This window comes from Arvicanthis niloticus, chromosome X (assembly GCF_011762505.2).
Source record: "Arvicanthis niloticus isolate mArvNil1 chromosome X, mArvNil1.pat.X, whole genome shotgun sequence".
NCBI classification, from domain to species: domain Eukaryota; kingdom Metazoa; phylum Chordata; class Mammalia; order Rodentia; family Muridae; genus Arvicanthis; species Arvicanthis niloticus.
Genome location: NC_047679.1, coordinates 25,768,670 through 25,795,334, shown reverse-complemented (window position 1 = coordinate 25,795,334; position 26,665 = coordinate 25,768,670). Strand labels below are relative to the sequence as shown.

The following is a 26,665-nucleotide window of genomic DNA, read 5'->3' as shown; positions in this document are numbered from 1 at the left end:
ATTAACAATATAAACTCATCCAAGTACTAAAAAAGAACTCATAAGATCCTATATTTCAGTCTACTAAAATATATAAATACCTTTTCCATTTCCTGCCTGAAGGTTGTAAAAAGTTCATTGCTTTTTGCCATAGTAGTCTGGAATTCTTCAAATTTATCCATATAAAGAGAAAGCTACAGAACAAAATAGAAAGTCAGTTATTCTGAGTTCTGGGTAAACAATTCAAACTCTACATGATGAGGGCAAAATGTTCTAATAACTCAAAGAGAGCTAGTACTTGGGAAGCTTATTGCTGTTACTATAATGCAGAAACAGTATTAATTATAACTTCATTAATTAAAATCCAATGCATATGGTAGTTAGAAATTTCACACACCTGCTAGCTAATGTTTTGAATCTCACCCCTACTTACATATGAACTGTAAAAGACCAGCTCTTAAGCTTACTATTGAGGATATCTTCTGAGTAAAGGCCTGGAAGTAGTTGTTGACAGTGAGATGCTCAAAGAAGGGACAAAATGGCGGGTAGTGGTGGCGCACGCCTTTAATCCCAGCACTTGGGAAGCAAAGGCAGGCGGATTTCTGAGTTCAAGGCCAGCCTGGTCTACAGAGTGAGTTCCAGGACAGCCAGGGCTACACAGAGAAACCCTGTCTGAAAAACCAGGAAAAAAACCAAACTAGGAAATGGCAGTTTTTCTTTTAACTTAAAGGAATTTGTATTCAAGATGAGTTTTAAAATAACAATATAAAAAAGTCTCACACATTCCACCAGTAGAAAAAGCATCCAAAGAGAAGACTGAGAAAAGTTCCAGGAGGGAACCCTTCAGAAATGGTCTAATGTTATTCATTACAGGGAAACAAGTTCAAAGGATTTTTTTTTCTCCTAAGAGCACAAAGGGACAGGCTGGCTGGAAAGAGTGCTTAATGTTCTTGCAGACAACCTGGGTTTTCATTCCCAGAGCATGAATGGAAGCTCACAAGTATCTGTAACTCCTCCTGATCTCTGCAACAGGCACATAAAGGCAGGCAAAACACTCCTACACATTAAAAACTTTAATCTTAGGAAGTAGAGGGATTGTTCTACAGCTCAGCAGAAGAATGTTTGCTTAGCACGCAAACAGAAATGTAAAGTTCAATCCTCAGTAATGAACCGAATAAGGGGAGTGAATACAATCATCAGACACAAAAACCATTTAATCAGTGATATGATAGGAATATTATAGGATAAAACATCGAACAAAATGTGGAAGGCTGGGGTAGGATATCATGGAAGATGGCCCACCCACACACACACAGTTCCTGGGTAAGTGTCACATGGGAATCACTTGAAGCAGGTGCTACTGTGAGGGAAGCAGCAGCAGACAGTTCATCAGGCTAGAAGTAATCACTGGGAGATAGGCCTGCAGAAAAGTGTAGCAAGAACGAACGGAAGCTGCAATAGAATGCAGGGTTGAGCAAAAAGTGAGGCTGATGGCCTGAAGTTGGGCAATGGTAGTACTCAAATAATTAGACTACTTTTGTACTCATAATAAGATACTACAGTAGTTTCAGTGAGGTCTACTCTAACTGAGCATTGACATCCATATAAAGCCCCTATCATTAGAGACCAATGCTGGCCCACAGCAGTGAGTAGATAGATGCCAACTACCCACTTGGACCAAAGCACACCAGTAAGACAAGTGTACTGGCAACTACTATGAAATATCAGAGCAGCAAATAAAGTCAACTCTTGGAAAGGATGGTAATATTCAGGTAACAGAAAAAGAAATGACAGCAAAGGAAACAGTAAGATAGTACAGGTCCCAGACAGCACCTGCAGAAAGCCACTTAAATACAGACTATACCTTATCCACATTGAGTCTCGTCTCCATTAACTTGGACAACTGAATGTATAGGACTGACAAGTAATGGATTTGAATTTCCTAGCCTGCCAATGATCGTAACCCACATTGAAAGTTCCAGAGACTTTTGATAAACACCTGTTAAAACTTGTACTCTTAAGTAAGGCTTTGTAGGAAGTTAGTATCACCAATACAGTAAAATGTCCCACCCTACCCCCAAAAATAGTATCCAGAAGTGGTACTTGGTAATTTCTTTCAGTAGAACCTAGCGAGTTAAAAAGCACTTAAATTTACTTACTACAGGGAATCTTTCTTATACCTTCTCCTCAAGTAAGGATATGGGTGGTACACACTACATGTATTCTAAACAGATTCTACCAGAACACCTGCACATGATGGAATGAAAAGGGAGGGAAAGACGTGGCTAAAAGTATTTCACAAAACTACCTTTAAGTGGAACTGTGATTACAAGCAGTATTAAAACAGCTTTGGTTAACTAGGTTAAGGTATGTGAAACTGTCTAACATTCTTTAAATCTGGAAGCTTACCGGTTTCCCTTAGTGTGGGATATGAGGTAAGACACTTCAGAATATACTGAAACAGAATATACTTGTCAGTCCCAGTTACCATTTACACACACCTGCCATCATTAGGAAGCAGACATAGTTGAATACTTCATTTGTACTGCTAAAACAGTTTACAAACTTGAGGTTTTTAAGGATGGTGTTTTGGGTGAAAATAATCACATGTCTGATATTAGCAGAAAACATGGCTAAGCACCTCCTCAAACATGGCCAAGCAAGCTTGCCTGCTACCTGAGGAACAAGATAAGATTGGGTAAAAGGGTATGGAGGCAGAAAGGGTCTGGGACCTTGAAAATGAGAACCATTAAAGATGGATAACTAACCATCCCAGTTTGGTTGAGATTTGAGAGTAGGAAAGTCATAGGTCTTTTAGTACTAAAACCAGGGACATTCAAATTTGGATGGCTACCCTAAATGAAAAGACACGGGTAAGAGACATTCAAGACTGCTCCCTCAGCATTGCATCAGCTCTTGCTGAGAACAAGCAAAACCACACTAGGGGAGTTTCCAGGTATGTATTAAATGACTTTTTTTTTTTTTTTTTTTTTTTTTAACAAATTCTGCTATCCCCAACTATCAAGTTACCTGCTGTTTTAGTTGTACTTCTTGCTGTTTCATTTGTTCATATTTGTGCCTGGATTCTGTTGCTTCTTTTAATAACTAAAAAACAGAAACATCCTTGCAAAAGTACTAATAGCAATTAGGAATATGAATATAATGTCAAATAGTATAGGTACTCCACATCCTTCAGCTCACTATTTTAGCAAGAATGACTATGCTACTAATGGAATACCTTCTTTCCACCAGTTACCATTTATATACAACTGCCATCATTAGGAAGCAGACATGGTTGAATACTTCATTTGTACTGCTTAAGTAGAAAAAGGTACAGTGGAGGCCTAAAACAGTTTACAAACTTGAGGTTTTAAACGATGGTGTTATGGGTGAAAATAATCACATGTCTGATATTAGCAGAAAAAACATGGCTAGGCACCCCCTCAAACATGGCTGAGCAAGCTTGTCTGCTACCTGAGGAACAAGATAAGATTGGGTAGCCGGGCAGTGGTGGCTCGCGCCTTTAATCACAGCACTTGGGAGGCAGAGGCAGGTGGATTTCTGAGTTCGAGGCCATCCTGGTCTACAGAGTGAGTTCCAGGACAGCCAGACCTACACAGAGAAACCCTGTCTCGAAAAAACCAAAAAATAAAAAAAGAAAAAAGAAAAAAGAAAGATAAGATTGGGTAAAAGGGGATGGAGAACAGTAAAAGTTTAGAGAACAAATAAAATAGAATGGGTGGAAGACTGGAGATGCACTTGCTTTATAGACAGAAAGCCTTGGGTTCAATCCTCAGGACTTCCTAAATTCAGTATGGTGGATCAAGGAGAGACCCTGACTCAACAAATATAAAATAAAGGGGTATGTTCTTGTTGGAGACCCTGACTCAATAAAATTAAAATTACACCAACAAAAATAAATAAATTTCCCTAGTGTTAACTTGTTCAAAAACAAGACAAGGGCAAGGAATAGTAATGCGTCCCTTATTAATCCTAGCATTCAAAAGACAGATGTGGATCGATTAACAGAAATAAGTAGGAAAAGCCTTCTAGTGCTTTTAATCATACCCCAAGAGTGACATTGAATATTTAAGTTAAAGTACTGGCAATACCTTTTCCTTTTTTTTTTTTTTTAAGGAACAAAACTTACAAACTCTCTCTCTCTCTGATGTTTTTCATCAGCTTCTTTTATCAGCTGTGTTGTTTGCTGAAGTTTGGCATCCACAAGCTGTTGTTGCAATTCCTTGTGTTTGAATACTTTATCAATATGCTATGGAAAAAGAATTCCTTCCATCACTTCATGAAGACAGGAACACAATGGGGAGGAAATATAAGATGTTACAACACTCTGCTTATCCTGCTTTCCTATTAATACTACATAGCTAAGAATACTAGGTCTTTCTGTCTCTACACCTAAAGTAGTGTTTGACATCACCTGCAAGAGTACTGCCCTTTGGTCAGCCCTGTTGGAGCTAGGCATCATCACAAGACAAAGAAGAGATCAAACTAATAGATCTATACACACACAGTGCTTTTTCTTCCCATTCCTTTTTTCCCTACCCATTAAAATTTGCTAAATTTGTCAGCTGAAGGCAGCATCTGACAACTTGAATGATAGGAATCAAAGCTAAGCTAATGTGTGACACTAAGCAAATTTCTGTCCTGCTAAATCTCAATACCAGTATCTGATATAATCATACCCAGATTTGCTGAGCTGTAAGTAGTTGAACCATGTAAGGTGCTTGGTGCCATGCAGACATTTGGCAAAAGCCCTCATTTCTAAGAACTGGTAAGTGGCTAGCTATATAACTGAAGCCATCAAAACATGCATGTCTTCTTGGAGCTGGAGAATTCGGATTCTACACACAATGATATGTGACAGGGAGAATACTAATGGTAGATAATGAGGTAGCCTAGGTATTAACATGGCAGATGATTTCTTCACTTATGAATATGAACATGCCATGGTAATAATCATAAATAACAGGATTCAAATAGGGTTTTCTAATATGCTACATCTATGAGGAAACAGAAAGCCCATTAATAAAACTAAAGGGCGCTAGACAGCTGGCTTGCAGTTAAGAGCACAGGGCTGCTCTTCCAGAGGAATTCAATTCCCAGTACCCACATGGCAGCTTACAACTGTAACTCCAGTTCCAGAGGTTCTGACACCCTCACAGAGACACATGCAATGAAAAAAAAAAAAAAAGAAAGAAAGAAATTTAGGGCTAGGCCCATGCCTTTTAATGCCAGCAAGAGGATCTTTATAAACTCAAGGACAGCCTAGTCTATATGGCGAGCTCCAGGACAGCCAGGATTACAGAGAAAACCAAAAAGAAAGAAAATCCGGGCTTTAATAATTTAATAAATTTTAGCCTGTATGACAACAAAACCACAAAACTATAAGTTCTTCAATAATAAAACAGGACAAAGAAATCTTATATTTTGAAGGTGAGACATAAACTAGTAAAACAGATACACTTTATTTGGTTCTAAATTCAGACTTTTGTTTTTAATAGCAGAAAAACAGGACTGGTTAAGAGCTCTTGCTGCTCTTGTTGTTGCTCTTGCAGAAGACCCAACAATGGGCAGCTCACAACTGCGTGTTATTCCAGCTCCAGGGACTCCAATATCCTCTTCTGACCTCTTGGAGCACCCACACATAAAATTTTAAAAGAAAAGCAGATATATTCTAGCAGTGAATAACCACTTTTTAGATGTGAAAATGATATGGTCAAAAAGAACTTTCTGATTTATACACTCACTACAAATGGGACTAGAGAGATGGCTGCTCTTCCAGAGAATTTGGGTTGGATTCCAGCACTCACATGGTGGCTTGAAACCATGTGTTGACTCCAGGGGATCTGACACCCTTCTAGCCTCCTTGGGCACCAGACACATTTGAACAGAATATCCATACACATAAGATAATTTAAATTTTTTTCAATGAGTTCAACACAGGAGCTATGGACATGGCTTAGCAATTAAATGCAAGTACTGTTCTGAGCTTGGTTCCCATCAACCACCTTGGACATCTCTCACTTACCTGTAATTTCAGTTGCAAGGGATCTAATATCCTCTTTGGGCCTCTGTAGCCACTGCACTTGTGTGCAAATCCATACCCAGACAAAGACAAACATATATACATATAATTTAAAATAGATTTGAAAAACTTAAAAAATGTTCAAGGCCATAGTGAAACACGGGGAAAAACAAAACAAAACACCTGACATCTTAGCACTCAGGAAGCAAACACTACATCTGCCATGAGTTCAAGGCCAGCCAAGAATACAGTGAGTTTCAAGTCAGCCTAGGCCACAGATAAAACAACAGAAAACTCAAAAAAGGCCAGGCATGGTGGTACATGCCTTTGATCCCAGGCAGAGGCAAGCAGATCTGAGTTCGAGGTCAGCCTGGTCTACAGAATGAGTTCCAGGACAAGGCTACACACAGAAACCCTGTCTCAAAACACCCCCTACCCTCACAAAACAACAACAACAAAAAACTCACAAAAGAATGAGGCCTGAAGTTTAAGTTAAATGATAAAACATAACAGCATAAACAAGGTCCCTGGGGTTGATTTTATCACTAAGAGATAAATTAAAAAATATGGTTGAGGGTAGCCAGGTCAGTAGCAGAAAGCCTTCAGAGTATAGCCAAGGCCCTGGATTTAACCAATAGCACAATTAACTAAAAACCTAAGTAAAAAGAAATTAGGTTTTTAAATGTAAAGCTGAGCATATTTTATACATGCCTGTGGTAAGCTACCTGGGAGAGTCAAACATGGTCTATTTAAGCCACCTAGGGTGATAAGCAAAACCCAATCTGAATAACAAAAAAAATCTAAATGAACAAACTAAACCAAACCTTGAACAAGATATAATGAAATGGCTATAGATACTATATAATCACAAATGTCTGAGATGCAGGGTATTCTGGGGCCAAATATTTAGTCGTTATTAGTCAAGATAAGAAAACAGTTGTGAGAACTGTCAGCTTTTAGTTAGTATTACATGAAACTAGTATTTAATAAGACTCCTGGAAATTATCTTACCTATTTGTGCAGATAGATTCTCAATCCTGGTTACGCAATGTTTTGATTCTTTCCCTAGTCAATAAATCCACTTCTGCTAAACATGGACAGAAGTTCTGAAACATCCTGCAGCAATACTTTTACTACAGTAGTAAAAAGTTGCTACTAACAGTGAGAAGCAGTATAAAACAATCTAGTGCTATTACCTCTTCCCTTAGCGCATACTGCTCAATAAGCTTCTTCAGCTTCTCTCCCAGTTCAATGTTCTCCTGTCGCAGTTTGGCATTGTGTATGTCATGTTCTTCCAACTGAGCTTGGATTTCATTTAGAGTTAACTGGAAATGTGCTGTTGCTTCTTTACGTCGTTCTTCCTCCTCTCGTGCCTGCTGTATATTTTCCTCCTTAGTAGTCAAAAGAATTTCTGTTAATAGGAGATCTATGGACAAATGCTCAAAAAAAGATGCTGTGGCCAGGCTACTCAGGAGACTGAGAAGAAGAACCCAAGTTCAAGGCCTGCCTGGGCTTACAGAATGAGTTAAAGAACAGTCTGGGCAACTTAGTGAGACCCTGTCTCAAGCAAAAAGAAAATGCAGGAGAAATGGTTAAATTGGTAAAGTGCTTGCTGCCCAAGCCTACAGACCTGGCTTCAAATTAATAGCCACATAAAAAGTAGAGCATGGCAGTCTGTGCCTATAATCCTAGCTCTGGGTGGATTCCACACGCACACATACACTATCACCCCCAACACACAAATGGACACACACGCCAAATTTTAAAAAAAGGTTGGAGATGTAGCTCAAGTAAAATGTTTGCCTAGCATGTGGGGAAAACAAAAAAGCTGCTGTGATATATGTTTACTACAGCACTGCCCTGAAACACCACGTCTAAGGGACACTTTGTCCCCCATACTTAGGACTAGAAAGCTTACTTAAAAGCATACTACTACTTTTCTTTTTTCCCATAGAGAGCACTAAATTTTATCAATTGAGGATAATATATATGACTGTCCACTAGAACAGGCTTCTTGATAACCACACAAAGAATCAGATCAGTCTGAGCAAACAGCCTCTCTTTCAGTTTACGTTCTAGGTCAAACCTCTCACTCCTGAGAGATCAAGAGACCAATAGCATCCTTATTTTAAAAAGCTTACCTTCAAGTACATTTTATTACTCCATTCAAAATGACTAGCTGTGGGGGGAGGGAGGAATACCATCTAACTTTTTATTTGGGGAGTGGGATGGGAATAAGTTAAGTGGGATTGAAGTGGCCTTGAGCACACTAGACATGTGCTTTCCCTAAAAGGCTATATCCTCAGCCCAGTTTTCAGTTTTCATTTTGAGATGAGATCTCATTAAGTTGTCCAGGAAGACAATGAACTTGCTCTATAGTGTAGGCAGGTCTTGAACTTGCAATACTCCTGTCTTCCAACTAGCTGTGGTTATAGGCCTGTGCCCCTAACCTAGGTACCATCTACTTTAAGATCTTAATTATAATCAGGGCTGGAAAGATGCCTCAGTGGTTTACTTATTCTTGCAAAGGACCTAGGTTTGACTGCCAGCATCCACATAGTAGCTCATAACCATTCATTAACTCCAAGTTCAGGGTAATTCCAATTTCTGATGCATGCTTCTGACCTCTACAGTCAGCAGCTCTATGTTAGTGCACAGATATATATGCACGTAAAACATTTATACACAGAAATACCTCTTTACATTAATAAATATGAATGATCAATAGTAAAGAAGGAACTGAGGAGATGGTTCAGGGGTTAAGAGTATTTAATGTTTTTCCATAGGACCCAAGTTCAGTTCCCAGCATCCAAATCAGTTGGCTCAGAACCACCTGTAACTCCAAGGAATTGAGGTTCCCATCAAGAGCATGCAATCACACACATACCATAAATGAAATCTTTTTTGAAAAAAAAAAAAAAAAGGAAGCAAGGGGGCTGGAAAGATGGCTCAGAGGTCAAGAGCACCTACTCCTCTTCCAGAGGTCCTAAGTTCAAGTCCCAGCAACCACATGGTGGCTCACAACCATCTGCAATGGGATCTGATGCCCTCTTCTGGTGTGTCTGAAGACAGCTACAGTGTACTCATATACATACAATAAATAAATAAATCATTTTGTTTCTTTCAAAGGAAGCAAATGATAACTCCCATCTAGTGAAGAATCCATGTCGTAAGTTAAATGCTGTTGGACCTAGGTCTTTGGGATATAGATGAGATAGAGGGCATTTGCTCAGAGTTCTAGCTCAGTGCCCTATTATACAGATGGACAGGCCAGTTACAATGTTAAGAGGCAGATTCTTTTCATGGCTTTTTTCGCTCTTCCTCCATGGATACCAAGTCATACATGCTTACTTTTCCTACATAAATCTGCCAAGATCTAAATGCTACTGCTAAAAGTACTCAGTAACCAAGAGCTAGGAGTGAGGCAGAAAACTTGGATAGTGCAGGGCCGAGTGCTCAGCACTGCTCCTTTATCACTGACTCTAAATGTACTAGTTTCTCATTTCATGGCAGCTACTTTAGTGCTCTGCAAACAAAAAACAAAACAAAAACTGGCAACTCTGAGCTTTTTTAAACCATGGCTTTGAGAGGTGGGGGAGGGAGGGAGGGAGGGATGGAGAAAGGGAGGATTGGAAAGAGGTCAGTAGTTAGGAGCACTGCTATTCTTGTAGAGAACCCATGTTCAGTTCCCAGCACCCAGCAGTTGGTGGCTCAGTAACTTCAATTCCAGGAGACCTGATATCCTCTTCTGGCCCCTCCAGCACTAGACATGCACATGATACAAATAAAGAAAATCTTTTCAAAAGAAAGTTAGGTAGGAGTTCCATGTTTACTCCTTGTGACCAAATATGAGGGAATTCCTTTTTTGGAACAGGAAACCCAAACTTAAAAGACAGTGTTCTAATCACCATGGTCCTTCTATACTTGGAGAAGTATACTTATGCTTATACACTGAAGGCCTAAAATCAGCCATAAGCCTAAAATCAGCAATAGGTCTGACATACATGCCTGCTAACACAAAGTAAAAAACACTGAAGGGGGGGGGGCTATAAACTATTGTAAACAGGCAGCTTTTGTTGAAATCTACCAGCCTGAGTAGTCACAGACCTTGTAGACAGGCAGCCTTGGCAGATAGTGCCAACTTAGATAAGGACAAGTGAAGCATAGGCAGAGTCATAGTGAACTGTCCCCTGAACCTTCACCCAGCTGATACCCTGTTCTGAAAGATATCTGTACTCCCCCTGAATACCTATGCCCCTGTGTCATCCCCTTCTCCACATCCTGCATTTTTGTGTTTATAACCCCTGTGTTAAAAAGTAAAAATTATAATTTGATAATTAAAAAAAAGGGGGGGGACAGTGTTCTATCAGTCTCACATTATATTGCCTCATTCACAGCATCAGCCCAAGCAAACCAGAAACAAGGTCATATCTGGTCTCTAGATAGGCACAGATTTCAAATATATACAAGATGACCTTTTGTGACAACACTTTAAAATAGTAAATCAACTAACCTTTAAGGTCTTATTATGACGCTGAAGTTCTCTGCAAAGAGACTCCAGTTTGCTTCTTGCCAAGATGGCCTTGCTGTGTTCACTCTGAAGGTGAACTTTCTCTTTCACGATCTGGGCTTGCTTCTTCTGCAGAATCTTCATTTGTTTCTGAACATTCCTGCTTTCCTCCAGCTAAAATTAGCAAGCACTTTATATTCAGAAAACATAGCAAAAGCCCCCATTCCCTCAGTGAAGGCTAGAACAATCAGTTACCAGCTATGTGATTTTTTTTTTTTAAAGACAGTCTTGCTATGTAGCATGGTTGGCCTACAACTCTCAATCCAGCCTCAACCTGAGATCTGGAATTACAGGCATATGCACCAAAGCCAGCTAAGAGCTGTGGCTAGAGGAATGGCTAGGCAGTTTGGAGTACTTACTAATCTTCCAGGGGACCATTTTGGGTTCCAGCACCCATATCAGGTAGCTTACAACTGTCTGTAACTCCAGTTTCAAAGGATCCAATATCCAGTACCCTCCTCTCTCTCTCTCTCTCTCTCTCTCTCTCTCTCTCTCTCTCTCTCTCTCTCTCTCTCTCCCCAACAGCCGCCCCCCCCAATATTTTTTAAGTCTTAAAAAAACCAGACTCATCACTTAGAGAGAGGAACCTGGAAAAATGTGAGCATCAGGAACATTTCATTCAATCAAGATGAATATTCAGATGTCATAGCCTCAGCCTGTAATCACAGTACACAGGAGGCTAAGGCAGGAGGACTGTCATGATTTCAAGGTCAACCTACAGCTATCTGAGTACCAGCTCAGCCAGGTTTACAATATGAGCCCCTGTCTTTAAATACAAAACAAAACAAGCCAACCCTTAGGCTAGAGAGCAGGCTTAAGCAGTACTTAAGCTGAGAACCAAAGAGTTCAGGTCCCAGCACAAGTCTGGAACTCCAGCTCCAGGAGATCTGATGCCCTCTTCTAGTCTCCTCAGGTAAAATGCATATATGTGCACACTACCTCCAACCCAGCAGTAGAGTACTTGCCTTCCACAAGTAACACTTGAGGGGAGGATCCATCCTCAGCAGGACAAAAGGACGGCAGGGAGCGCCCAATACTGCATTGTATAATTTTATTCAAACTGTTTCATGCTATGTGAAACCACCAACCTCCTCCCTGTTCTAGTTGTAAGGAAAGTAAGCAATTTATTATGCATGGAAGACTTTATCTTAATCTTTCTTCAGCCCCCTAGATACACATCTTCAGAACAACTTTTAATTATTCAAGTTCTACTTTATTATCCAAATTTTGCACAACTATTATCAGGCCAAGAGTTGCCCAAGAGTACAGAGCAAGATGGAGACTAGAATCTTGAAACCTTCCAAATTGACCTGGGGACCTTGATTTGTACCTCTGTCTGACTTCGGAGACTAATTCTAGCTCTTCCTGGTTTTAAGTCGGTGATTCATGGGCAATTTAGGCTCCTCATTTTCCAGCTGTAATCCTGTGTTTTGAACAGATGGTATACTTGATATTTCTTCTCCCAAAGTTTTCTCTTTTGGGCTTAACTCCTTGTAAAATGAGCTAACCCCTATTGTGGCCAGAACGAATTCAGCTGGTAAGGCCAGCATCTCTTGAATTTGTGTTTGTTGGTTAGCTGTCTATAGACTATTTCGTAGCTATTAAGATTTGCTGAAATCTAAACATAAAATACAGGATTATTGGGATTGAAGAGATGGCTCAGTGGTTAAGATCACTGGCTATTCTTCTAGGGGACCTGGGTGCAATTCTTAGCACCCACATGATTCTCATAACCATCTGTAACTCCCTGGTTCAATTTTGAGCATGTAGAAGCAGCTTACAACAGTCTATAACTCTATCCAGTCCCAGGGGACCTGCTTCTGGTCTGCGACAGCATTAGCACACACATGGTACACAGGCATACATGTAGACAAAAATACCCACATACATAAAATTAAAAAAAACCTTTAATTAAAAACAGGATTGCTGTGCTTTGGTCTTTATTTTTATTATAAAAGAAGCTGATGTTGTGTTGACAAGATAAGATGGCTTCGTGGGAGGCTTGACATGCAAACTTTATGGCCTGCGTTCAATCCCCAGAACTCACTCGGAAAAGTTGTCCTGTCCTCTGACATCTACATGCACACTGTGGGGCTCAAGTGTCAGTACCCTTTCTCACAGACAAATACATGCATACATATAAAAACTGGAATTAATGTGTGTGTTATTTAGAAATTAATATTGAACTTTGTCTTTTTAAAACACTCACAGACTCACAGGCTACTGAACTAAATTTAGAAGTTTTTTTAAAAACTAACTAGGACTCAAGGATTCTGCAATTTTAGGTTAGAAGCAAATGAATCCCTTTCAAGGTAACATCTATACTAACAGATAAGATGGCCACCTTACCAACCTTTCTGAACAGCTTTTACTAAAGAAACTGATGCTGAGTCACAGAACAAGAGTGCCACCTTGTGGCCCATTAAAACACACCAAAAGCATCATTGTAGGATATGGTAGACATCGTCTGCAATCCCAGTTCTTGGGAAGATAATGAAGGCAAGATCAGGAGGTCCTGGTCATACTTGACAACATGAGTTACAGACTGACCTGAGACAAATAAGGCTGTCGGTAAAAGACCAAACCAACCAAACAAAAACTTTCCAAACCATCTAATTACAGATACTTCTCTAGAAATTCCTATGGGAAGAATTGCTGCTCTTGCATATATGAAGTTGCCCATGTATGGACTAGGCATGGCAATAGAACTTCAGAGGCTGACAAGTAGACTGAACTACTACAACTAGCCCTGCTCCAGGATTTCCATAACCCTGTGCTCACTAATCCTTTGCTGCCCCTTTTATGTTATTTCATCTGGATAGTCCTAAATACATTTTTAAAAAGCAAATACTCTTTGTTTTTCATTGTTGTGATTTTAGGATGTACTAGTACAACCAAAGAACTGGTATGTTTGCTTTAATAATTTCCATTAATTTACACTACATTAATTAGGCAGCTACACATGGTGACTCCAGAATGTCAAATTCTGGATTATATTGCTACAACTCATGAAATTGTTGGTATATACCTACTTATTGGGGATTATTGAGGTCACTGTGGGCCACAGGCTCTGTCATATAAAAAAGGTTATTCTATGTTTCTTTCAGAGTTAGATGGGGATAAAATTGGAAAGGGCAGGTCCTATGGGCTTCATTCTAATGACTTGCAGATAAGAAGTAGGGACCTTCAGGTTGAAAATTTGGGGAGGCAGGTAAGTATCATAATGCCACAAGCCAAGAAGGGCCCAGACAGACAGAGATTCTTCTGGAAGTGATGTAGTTGTTTCAACTGGCTCCAACTGAGAAGGGCAAAGAGCAGACAAAAGAAGCTAGCCAGGAAAAAAAGAGCTCACTTTGCAGTTAGTCCCAGCAGGCACAGAGGATTCTTCAGGAACAGCTCCACATACAGCAAGCACACTGTAGATGTGGTACAGCACATCTCAGATGGAACCCACATCCAAGTCAGCAGTGTTCATGACCATGTCATAGCAATGGAGATTGTAACTGCTAGTTTGGAAAGACAGAAAGCCATGCTATGTCTAGTAGAGACACTGACAAATGAATCAAAAGTGCATCCCATACATCAGCTTGTATTCCCCCTCTGTGGAGATCCTTGATTGCTTCTTGTACTCACCATATAAGAGACATGCTCCATGTCTGGTCAAATACATACAGGTTTCGGAGAGTATCAGAATTGCTGAGTTCCAATGACAAGCCACTTCCCATGTTCAAAGCTTGCCGTGTATTATTATTATTATTTTTTTTTTTTTTGAGCAGAGTCTTGGGTATGTAGCTCAGGCTGACCTCAAACTCATAGAGACCCACCTGCCTACCAAGTGCTGGGCTTAAAGGTATATGCCATCACACCAGCCATCATGTACTTTTTAAATGCATTAGAAAAACCACTCTCAGCAGGTGTGGTGGTGTAGCCTTTAGTCCCAGCACTCAGGAGGCAGATGGAGACAAAGCACTGAGTTTGAGGCCAGCCTGGCCTATAAAATGAGTTCCAGGATAGCCATGGCTACACAGAAGAAGAAGAAAAAATAGAGAAAGAAACCCACTCTCACTTGTGGACAGTTCAGAAAAAACAGGTTTTAGTTGGATCTACATAATACACAAATTTTCCTGGTATAAACATAAATGAAATTCTCCAGGGTGCTGGCTCCTAGATGTTCAATTCATATGACATTACTAAATTTCTTCCAGAGTTGCTGGCAAATCTGTATATCACATAGCACTATACTAAAGATCATTTAGGGGCTGTTGAGGTGGCTCAGTGGTTAAGAGTGCATACTGCTCTTGCAGAAGACCCAAGTTCTGTTCCCAACACCCATGTAGGGAAGCTTAAAACTGCCTATAACCTCAGCTCCAGGGGATCTGAAACCATCTTCTGGCTTCTGAGCATGAATGTGCAAAGACTCACACATACATATGTAATTAACAGTAATTTCTTAAACAAGTGGGAAACAAAGACAAGAGACCATGCAAATCTATCCTCTTTAAGTATCTGAAGATTAGACCAGGCATGTTGGGTGGTCAGGTGACTCAGCGGTTAAGAACACTGGCTACTCTTCTAGAGGTCCTGAGTTAAATTCCCAGCAACTAGACAGTGGCTCATGACCATCTATCTATAAAGGGATCTGATGCCCTCTTCTGGCATGTAGATGTATATACAGACGGAGCATTCCTATATTTAAATAAATAAATTTTCAAAAAAGTTTTGCAGTTGTAAAAGTGCTACCTTCTGAGCCAGCCTGGTGATGGTGGTGTGAGCCTTTCATCCCAGCACTCACTCGGGAGGCAGAGGGAGGTGAAACTCTGAGTTCATGGCCAGCTTGCTCTATACAGTGAAACCCAGGAAAGCCAGGGCTACACAGAAACAAAACAACAACAACACACTCAGGAGGCAGTGGTAAACACTGGTGATCTTTGCTGAATCCCAGGCCAGCCAGGGCTACATAGTGAGACTGTCTTTAAGAGAGAGGGAGGAAAAATGGCATTTCATTGTGATTTCCCTCTCTGACCACTACATGAAGTTAATACCTCTATACACCTTTATGGTGTTAAGAAACCCATCCCAAAGGTACTAAGTGGGGTAAGATTGCTCTCTAGACAAGTTTGAGTATATGAGTTCAAATCCCCAATACCCATATAATAAAAGCCAGGCATAGTTATATAAATACCTGTTATCCCTGTGTCATTTGGGGGAGGGATGTGTGTGTTTTATGAGGATCACTAGTTCCAGCTTTAGTAAAAAAAAAGTCTCAACAGTGAGATGGAAAGACCCAATGTCCTTCCACTAACTTTTGTCATGTTTGTATCATCCCCCATCCCCACCCCCACATATGGGGGGGGGAAGCAAGAGCTTTACCACTTGCTATCTCAACAAATGGGTCACAGAAGTTGTCCAAGGCCAGCTTAGTCCATATAGCAAGTTCCACAATAACCAAGGCTACATAAAACTTTATCTCAAACAAAAACAAAAGAAAACCAGATCTTTTCTTCTAAAGTTAGGAAAATATTTAACTATTAACAAATCTAAATATTATCTCAAAAGATTTTTTTTTGAAACAAGGTCTTATATCCCAGGCTGGCTGGCTGGTCTCAAACTGCCTATGACACTATGACACTGAACTGCTAATCCTGCCTCTACCCCTCAAGTCCTGGGATTATAGGCGTGCACCACAACATTGTTTTATGCAGTGCTGGGAATGAAACCCAGAGCTTCATGCATACAGGTGCACTGTAGGCACATGGCACACACATGTACACACGTATGCATACACAAACATACACATCCCCCCCAAACATAAATTAAATAAATAACTCCTAACACCAAATTTTAGAAAATCTATTGAGCTGGGTATGAACTATAAGGACTCAGGCAGAAGGATCACTTGAGCCAAGAAGCTGAAGACTGCATCCACAATAAAACCAGACCCTGTTTCAAATACAAAGGAAAGAAAACAGTCGATACCACAGTTCAGCACTATGGTGTTCTCTATGTGCTAGAAAAAGCAGCTGGGTATGCTGGCATATACCTTTAATCCCAGCACTGGATAGGCAGAGGCAGAGACAGGCTAACTTCTAGGAGTTATTTAATCCTAACCTGATCTACATAGCAAGTTCTAGTCCTGCCAAAAATACATACCAAGAATTTACCTCTAAAAACCAATCAAACATTCACTCAATCAATAAAAGAAAATATTGTTATATTTCATGGCCCTCATGGTTGCGATTGAATACTCACGAGATCAGCATATTTCTTACAGAGAGCTGCCAGCTTCTCCTCTGGGGTTGAAAGGGTGTTTAACGCTTGCATCAGTAATAAAACTTCTTTTCCTAATGATTAACAAGGTGAGAAATAAGTCCTGAATAATAATATCAAATACGACCTGTGAAGTGTATCAATACTTCCCATGTTCCAATCTCAGAACAAAATAATTTCTACCTATGACAAGAAATATGGTATTCTCCAATTCAATTTTGTAAGTATTTTGAGTTCAGTGTATTATCTCAAACCACTTGTCACATTAAAAAGATCAAGTTCAAGACCATCCTGGGCACAGAATGAGACCCTGTATCAGAAAACAATAGTAGCCGGGCGGTGGTGGCGCACGCCTTTAATCCCAGCACTTGGGAGGCAGAGGCAGGCGGATTTTTGAGTTCGAGGCCAGCCTGGTCTACAGAGTGAGTTCCAGGACAGCCAGGGATACACAGAGAAACCCTGTCTCGAAAAAACAAAAAAAAAAAAAAAAAAAAAAAAAAAAAGAAGAAGAAAACAATAGCCAAATCAAACAAACTATTTAGTGATACAGCTAAGTGGAAGAACATTTGGTTATCATGTCCTGGGCTTGATTCTCAGGAAGATGAGGAACTATTTTGACATTCTGGATCAACAGAACCTCCTCTTCCTCATCCATTCCCATCTTAGATTTCTTTCTCTTTTTTTTTTGAAACATTTATTTGTTTATTTTCTGTGTATTCCTCGAATTCGTGTCTATGTGAGGATGTTAGATCCCCTGGAATTGAAGTTACACAGCTGTGGGCTATCATGTGGGTTCTGGGAATTGAACCCAAGACCTCTGGAAGAGCAGCTAGAGCTCCTAACCACTGAGCCACCTCTCCAGCCCCCCATCTTAGATTTCTACACTCAGTAACACTGCTAACTAAGAATTCTTTTTTGTTTGTTTGTTTGTTTGTTTTTGTTTTTTTGTTTTTCGAGATAGGGTTTCTCTGTATAGCCCGGGCTGTCCTGGAACTCACTCTGTAGACCAGGCTGGCCTCGAACTCAGAAATCCGCCTGCCTCTGCCTCCCAAGTGCTGGGATTAAAGGCGTGCGCCACCACCGCCCGGCGCTAACTAAGAATTCTTATGGAGAGGTAAATATTCCCTTGTCTAACCATTAGGTGTCTATGTTAATACAAATGGCAAATTAAAAATGACAAAGAATATTTTTTAAAAACTTCAGTCTGAGCAAGTATAAATATAGACAGACTTTCAGTTAGTTTCAGCTGGACATATGCTTTGCCTATCTCAAATGTACATACTTTTCCTATGAGCAATGAAGTAACTTTCTTTCTGGTGATTTACTTTGTTATTACTGTGTTAGCCAATGCTATCAAAAGCAAAAGAACACCAAGACAATTCTTCCCTGAGGTGGGGTGGAGGGAAGGCATAACAGTACTTTAAGGACTTTGACATAAAAAATCAGGTAGGGACTATGTTTCAAAATAGGTGGTTTTTTTATTTTTACTTTTTGGGAGATGGTTTCTCAGTACCCCTGGTTGTCCTGGAACTTATTATGTAGTAGATCAAGCGGGTTGGCCCTGAACTTACCTTCCTCTGCCTCCTGAGTGCTGATACTAAAGGTGTATGCCACTATGCTTGGCTTTAAAAAAAAAAATCACCATTTTCTTTCTTTGAGATTTGCTTTTGTGTATGTGTTTTGCCTATCTATCTATCTATCTATCTATCTATCTATCTATCTATCTATCTATCTATCTATCTATCTTTATATATATGTGCACCACATGTGTGCCTAATGCCCACAGAAGCCATAAGAGTGTGTCTGATTCCATGGAACTACCATTTGAGTGCTGGGAACTAAACCTGAATCATCTGCATTAGTTCTAACTGCTTAGCCATTTCACCAGCCCCAAGACACCATTTTTATTTTAAAAAAGATTCATTCTTACAAGTGAGCTATCTCATTAGTGTGTGTGTAACAACGACTGGTATACAGATTGCTATGGGAAGAAGAAACCAGAATGACTTCAAAACTGAATACTTTTTAATGTAAGCACAGTAGTGGCTTGAGCCTAGTAAAGATCCCAAAAGAGTAAGATGCCTTCTTCCACCTCCAAAAAATGAAAGAACCTTTTCTATTCACATAAAATTTTATTAGTAAAACCCAAAAGGCCGGGCGGTGGTGGCGCACGCCTTTAATCCCAGCACTTGGGAGGCAGAGACAGGCGGATTTCTGAGTTCGAGGCCAGCCTGGTCTACAGAGTGAGTTCCAGGACAGCCAGGGCTATACAGAGAAACCCTGTCTCGAAAAACCAAAAAAAAAAAAACCAAAAAAAAAAAAAAAACCAAAAGCCATTTGACCGAAAACTATTTCTAACATTATGAAAATTTGTAAACTCAAACATTTTTGTTGTTGTATGTTTGTTTTCAGTGCTAGGACTTTTTAAATTTATTTTTAATTATTTTTTGTTGTTGTTGTTTTTAGAGAAACTGCCCAGATTGGCCTTGAATTTCCTAGGTTCAAAAAATCCTCTTGCCTTAGCCTCCCGAGTAGCTGGGATGATAAATATGTACTATTCACTTGAATAAAATTAACTCTTAAAATTCATAATTTTTGTCTAGAGAAAAGCCAAGAAAAGGAAAAAATACACAATTTAGTATAGTCACAATGTTGTACAATCATGACAACTATCTAATTGGGGAATGTTTTTATTATCCCCTAAAACAAATCATACCCTATGAGAGTTACTTCTTGCACTTCCATATACCCCAGCTCTGGCAACCACAAACCTACTTTCTTTTTTCTTTTTAAGATTTACTTATTTTATATCTGAGTACATTATCTCTTCTGGTCTGAAGACACACCAGAAGAGGGCATCGGATCCTATTACAGACAGTTATGATCCATGTGGTTGCTAGGAATTGAACTCAGGACCTCTGGAAGAACAGTCAGTGCTCTTAACCACTGAGCCATCTCTCCAGCCCCACTAATCTACTTTCGAGATACAAATTTTACAATTCTGGCTATTTCATACAAAAGAAAAAGTATACAATGCAGAGCCTTTTGTGTCTGGCTTCTTTTACATTGCAAAATAGTTTGCTAGCTTCCTTCATGAAGACTGTACCAACACTCTCTTCCTTCCTAAGCTAAGTAGTATTGTATCCTATGGATCCAATATACTTTGTTTACTCGTCATCACCTAATGAATATTCATGCTTTTTCTACTTTTGAACTATTAAAAATAATAATGTTATAAACATTTTCTACAAACTTCTATGTATACAAGTTTTTAATCTTCTTGGGTATATATGCCTAGAAATAGAATTGCTGTATATTATATATATAGTATAAATACAAGGAGAGATGGCTCAGCAGTTAAGAACACTGATTGCTCTTCCAGAGGTCCTGGGTTTAATTCTTAGCAACCACATGGTGGCTCACAACCATCTGTAATGTGATCTGATGCCCTCTTCTGGTGTGTCTGAAGACAGCTACAATGTACTCATATAAGTAAAATAAATAAATCTTTTTTAAAAAATTACTTTTCATATTCCTTAACTTTTTAACTTTTACATTTTAAAGAGGAGATTATGTTAATAAGAAAGGTAACTCAGGCAAGCCATGGTGGTATGCACTTATAGCCCTAATTTGACTTGGGAGGTGAAGACAAAAGGTTTAGGTCAAAGTCATCTTTGGTTACATACTGAGTTCAAAGTCAGCCTTGGGCTACATACAAGACCTTGTTTCAAAGGAACAAAACAAAAAAGAAAACCCCTTCCCAAAAGAAAAGTGACTCTAAACATATATATAACACCTATAGAGCTGGGTGTGGTGGCAAACATTTTTAATCCTAGGTAGGAACAAGGCCAGCTTAGTTTTCATACAGGGCTACATACTGAGGCCATCTCAAAACAAAAACAAACAAAGAAAAAAAAACCCTTATTAATTGTAGATGTAAATTATGTGGTGGTAAATTTAACTGTAGCAGAGATAGGTGGTTATCTATAATTTTGAGGCAGCCTGGTCTACAAAGCAAGTTATAGACCAGCCAGGTCTACAAAGCAAGTTATAGACCAGCCAGGTCTACATAGACCTTCAAAAAAAAAATTAAGGGGCAACCAGTGAGACTCAAAGGAGATTTCAATCTTCTTCATGAGATTCAGCATATCACAAGATACTGCTTAGCATGCATGAGGCCACAGGTTCAATCCTTGGCATGGAGGACAATGACACAATAAACAACACACAGTTTAATGGTTTGGCCAGGCATGTATGCCTTGATGCACTTGGGAAGTCAAGAGGATCAGGAGTTAAAGGCCAACCTCAGTGATACAAGAAGTTTAAAGTCAGCCCAAACTATATGAGACCTTGTCTCAAAAAAAAAAAAAAAAAGATTAAGCATATCACATTTTTTTTAAATCTAAATTGCAAGCTATGTAGAAGAAAGCAAAAAATACCTTTGAATCCTGGTTAATTCACTTTCTGAAGTACAGTTAACATACTATTTATAGAATTTTATGCCCAGTCTTTTCTTGTTGTTTTCTTAGTGTAACCCTGGCTGACCTGGAACTCTGTAGATCAGGCTGTCTCAAACTCAAGAGATCTACCTGCCTCTGTCTCCTGAACTAGAATGTCCAGTCTTAAACTGATTAAATATATAGTTTTCACATACTTTTTGATCAGCCTAGTAAAGATGCAAATAATGCAAGTCAACTACCACTCTATCCTCAAATTTTATCAAGAATTAATTCTTGATTATATAGAGAGAAATACCTAAGCTTCCTTCTATTCTTTCCACCTCCTGTACATAACTGCAGCAAACAAGCTGACTAATCTGAGGTAACAAGTATTTATTTTATACTGATTTTGGTGTTGGGGTGTGTGTGTGTGTGTGTGTGTGTGTGTGTGTGTGTGTATGCCACAGTACATGTGTGGATGTTAGAAGAAAACTTGTACCAGTTGTGCTCCAAGTTTGAAAATTGTGGGTCCCAACTATCAGACTCAGCTTAGCGCCAAGTATGCACGGAGCCACCTGACTGGCCCATAACAGGCGTTTTAGTTAAGCATATCCAACTTAGCAGTGTTCATGGTCACCTGTGTTGGACACAATGTGAATAAAATGAGCAATAGATGAAAACATGCAACTAATGTACAGAGCTTATTACCTAAGGTCTTCTCTTTGTTCCTGCTACACTCTGAATCTTGCTGGCCATCAGGAGGACCTGTTCGAGCTTCTCGTCCAGGAATTTCTTCTCTTGTCTCCTGTGTACAGAATACTGAGCTCACCAAATTTCTGTTTGTTATAAAGTCACTGCCTTCATCCCCATCCAGTGAATGCTTCTTAGTTGTGCCACCACAACTGGAGTCTTGATGTTGAAGAATATCATTTGCTTGAGAATTACATACCATGTCTGCTTTTACTCCTAACCCACAAATTCTAGCTTCTTCCATTGTGCCAATTTCACACTAGAAGGGGAGAAATTAAAAAGAAAGAGTTAAATCGAATGGAATCAATATTTATAACTAATGGTATGTCATAGCTTAACAGTTCTTTTACTTAGTGGTTTGTGTGTTCGATGTAAACAAGGTAGCTTTTAGGTTTCACTGAGACATGATCTAAACATAAGACTATTAAAGTAAAACAGCTGTAGTATAGCTCTGAGGTAGCAGTGCTTTGCTTCAAGGGCCCTTGAAGGGCCCTCATAGCACTGCCAAAAAAAAAAAAAAGATAAAATTAAAACAAAACCTAATTATATGCTACCAAAGGAGGCAAGAATGCCGGTTAGTGATAAGTCTAAACTTATATCCCTATAAAAATTCATGATTTAAAAATAATTACTATCTTTTAAACAGTAAACTGTCCCAAGTTGATAAATGTTAATGATCCTGTTGTTATCTTAAGGATGATAGGACAGTGCAGATAGCTAGCTAGGTGGCTATCTACCAAAAACTATCTCCCAAAGTATTTAATGTAGTAGGAACTGAGGGACAAGTGGCAGCATCCAGTAGTATCACACTATATTTTCCAGTCCGTTGACCCCCATGTCACTTTAGCAACCAGATTTTTAGTTTTAGAAGGACATGGGTTTTTTTTCCTGCATCTCTTCCCCACTCTGGTTAAATACAGAGGTCACCAAGATGCTCTAAGATGGCAGGGTCAGAGGACAAAAGTAGCCTGGCCCAAATTCCATGTACACACAGGAAAGACCCTCTACCTGCAAAGAAAACATATACTGGAACATTAGGTAGGTGAATTGAGACTAGTATGTTAAACAGTTCTATCACTAATATGGAAGGTATCCATACAAAAACAAAAAGAAACCAAAAAAGTATTTACTCTGGTTTTCTTCTCCCTTGAATCATTGTTTTTACCTTATTCTCTTTTGTCATATCTTTGTTCATGGCAGGGTCTTGCTATGCATAGCTCCGGTTGGCCTAAAACCCACTACCCTTCTGCCTGGGCCTCCTGGATTTTGAGATTACAGGTGAGCATCACCACAACTGCCTAGCCCTATTTGTCTTCTCTGTGTCCTAATTATTAATATCATTTGGTCACATGACATGTCACAACTGCAAACTCTACATTCCCTTTCTGGTTAAAAAGGGGATTTCTAAACCCTGTCTCAAAAAGGGGGGGGGGGGATTTTTTAGCTGGATGGCGGTGGTGCACACCTTTAGTCCAAGCATTAGGAAAGCAGAGGCTGGCAAATCTCTTTGAGTTTGAGGCCAGCCTGATCTGCATAATGAGTAGCAGGACAGGCAGTGCTACAAAGAGAAACCCTGTCTCAAACCCCACTCCACCACCCCCCAAAAAACAAAGAAAAGGTTTCTTCCTTTCTGATTACAACTGAGGTACAAAGTCTCTATCTAGTATAGATCTCTTACCATAGTTAGAGAAAAGATACTTTTGAAAATTAATGGATTAGGGCTGTAGCTCTGGGGAAGGATGATGCCTAACATGTGCAAGGCCCTGGGTTTAAGCACTAGCACTGAAAAAGCAAAAAACAAAAAAAACCAATACTTCTTTTAAAATTACAGTTGCTCAGCATGGTGGCTCCCACCTATACTCCTAGCACTTAAAGTGATATAGCAGATGGGGGGGGGGAATCCGAGGAGAGGCAAAAACATGGTCAAAATATACTATATATAAAAATTGTTTTCCTTTCTGAAAAAGTTAAAATAAATACAACATTAAAGCAGAAGATTGAAGCAAATTCAAGTCCAGACTAGACTATATACTGAGTTTCAGCCAGCCTGAGCTACAGAGTAAAACCATAACTCAAAATAAAACAAATTAGTGGGAGTCAGACAATTAGAAAACTAAGGTAGATCAGTCTGAGTCTGAGGGCAGCCTGAGCAAGGACAACAAGAACAACAATTAACAACAGAGCTGCTTTCTAAGTCTTTCATTACACTGACTTATTTTTTGTATGTGCATTTGTGCAAGCGTACATGCACATGTGTGTGTGTGTCTGTATAAGCATGCCACAATCCATGTGACAGGTTACTAGAGGACAACTTGTAGGAGTTGGTTCTCTCCTTTTACCTTGTGAGTTCCAGGGATTGAACTTGGGTTTTCAGGCTTGGTGGCCTGCCTTAACCCCCTGAGCCACCTGTTGTTTGCACTTATAACATCCCAGGGCTGGAGAGATACCTCGGCAGTTGAGAATATACTTCTGCTCTAAAGGACCCAAGTTTGCTTCCTAACAGCCATGTTAGGCAGTGTTAGGCAGCTCACACCTGCCTAGAACTCTAGATTCTGAGGGATTCATCACCTGTAGCCTATCCAAGCTGAAGAGCTAAAAATAACTGAAGGATCAGTGTAGAAGGAAATGAAGCTATTAAGGCCACTACTACATATCTCCTACGATCTAAGGTTGACATAAATCAATTACTGTGCTTTTAGGGTGTTGTTTTCCTCTTTTTAAGATAGGGTCATGTGTAACCCAAGCTAGCCTAGAATTGACTGTATCCCCAAAAAGGCCTTGAACTCCCAGTCTTCCAGATACCATGTTCCAAGTGTTGGAATTACAGGCCAGTGACACTGCTTTCTGGAGAACCAATTGGCACTGCAATTCTTTGGCAATCTAACCCGCTTTGGCTTCTAACCCACTTAATTCCACTCCTAGGATTTCACCCAAGTGTGTACATAGGTGCACTGAAAGGCCAAAAAATGTTTTAAGCAGCACTACTTGGGAATGGTCCTAAAACTAAATCAACTCAACAGAAGAATTATCAATTGCAGTATGTTCAGAGCACTGAGCCATGAAAATGAACACAATGCAAACACAGCAGTATGGAATTCACAGACCTAAAATCAAGAGGAAGGCTTTATAACAATATTTACTGAAGGGAGCAATTTATGTATAGAAAGAAGCTAGGTGAATAGATGGCACTGGGCTTCCTACAGTGTTAGCAATATTTCTTGATATAGATGGGATAACACAGATGTTCACATCCTAAACATTTATTAAGTCCAAAGGTTCATAATTTGTGTACTTTTCTGAACTTCAAAGTTTGTTAAAAGTTGTACAAGGATGCTAGGTGTGGTAGTACTCTTTTAATCCCAGCATTCTGGAGGACTATGTAATGAGATGAGATCCTGTTTGGGGATGAGAGAGGAGTTTCACAATGGGGAGATGGAGATATGGCTCAGCAATTATTGAATATGTACTGCCCTTTCAAATGACTGGAGTTCTGCCTCCAGACCCATGTCAGAGTTCAAAACTATGTGCTACTCTACCTACAAGGGGTCTGTTACCCTGTTGCTCAAAAGCGCTCTCTCTCTCTCTCTCTCTCTCTCTCTCTCTCTTTCTCTCTCTCACAAACACACACACACACACAGAGAGAGAGAGTTACAATTCACATAATACTTTTTTTGAGTCAGGGTCTCATTACATAGCCTGGCTGTCCTGGAACTCAATACATATACCAGGCTGACCTTGAACTCAATAGATCCACCTGCCTCTGCCACCTGAGTGCTGGGATTAAAGGCCTGTGTCACCATGACCAGCTTACTTTAAGACTTATAAGGAACAAGCAGGGCAGTGGTGGCGCACGCCATAGGGAGTGGCACTATTAGGAGGTGTGGCCTTATTGAGGAATATGTCACTGTTGGAGCAGGCTTTGAGGTCTCCTATTCTCAAGCTATACCCAATGTTTCAGTCTCCTCCTGCTGCCTGCAGATCAAGATATAGAACTCTCGGTTCTTCCAGCACCATGTCTTCCTGTACACTGCCATGCTTCCCACCATGATAATGGAACCTGTAAGCCAGCACCAATTAAATGGTTTCCTTTATAAGAGTTGCCTTGGTCATGGTGTCTCTTTACATGAATGAAACCCTAACTAAGACAGTGAAACTTCAGGAAATCTGGCCCAAGAAAGTAAGCCCACTGCAGGAAAGCCAAATATGAAGTATGGAGAGGTGGCTTATATGCTGCTGACTATTGAAGATGTAGAATGAAGAGTGGAACAAGCTGAGCTGGCAGAGTCCCACTGACAGGTTGGATGAGAAAATCAGACCAGATGGTTATGAGCTGTCATGTGGTTTCTGGTAACCAAACCTAGTCCTCTGCAACAACAGCAGATATTCTTAATGCTGTCTTTGACTCTGCTTGACCTTAATGAGATGCCTTGCCTTTCCATTACTACTCCTCCCTCTGATCCTGACTTCACCTGAGGCTAGCTCAAAAGCTGGCCTTGAGTCAGAGGCTTGCTCTGAGAAGCCCCTTTCTTTTTGCCATGTTCTATCTCTTCCCAACAATTCCAACTGTATGGAGGTTTGAGCACCTTTGGGAACAGCACTTAGGGAAATATAAGCACA

General features: G+C 39.8%; 1 protein-coding gene and 1 pseudogene across 5 annotated transcripts in view; both read right to left on the bottom strand.

The window, feature by feature from the left end:
- The window catches only part of Txlng (taxilin gamma), a 47,955-nt gene that overhangs the window by 6,383 nt on the left and 14,907 nt on the right, over positions 1-26,665 (bottom strand). For 2 of the 5 annotated variants that reach the window (XM_034484880.2, XM_076919147.1), the window contains exons 2-8: positions 22,007-22,307; positions 16,842-16,933; positions 10,536-10,706; positions 7,219-7,413; positions 4,130-4,249; positions 3,010-3,084; positions 81-173 (exon numbers count right to left, since the gene is read on the bottom strand). In XM_034484880.2, coding sequence (XP_034340771.1) covers positions 81-173; positions 3,010-3,084; positions 4,130-4,249; positions 7,219-7,413; positions 10,536-10,706; positions 16,842-16,933; positions 22,007-22,307 — 1,047 coding nt within the window. The remainder of the gene's footprint in view (positions 1-80; positions 174-3,009; positions 3,085-4,129; positions 4,250-7,218; positions 7,414-10,535; positions 10,707-16,841; positions 16,934-22,006; positions 22,308-26,665) is intronic. The other 3 variants (XM_034484881.2, XM_076919146.1, XM_034484882.2) reach the window with 3 other exon arrangements.
- Positions 13,734-14,448, bottom strand: LOC117694203 (trafficking protein particle complex subunit 1 pseudogene; annotated as a pseudogene).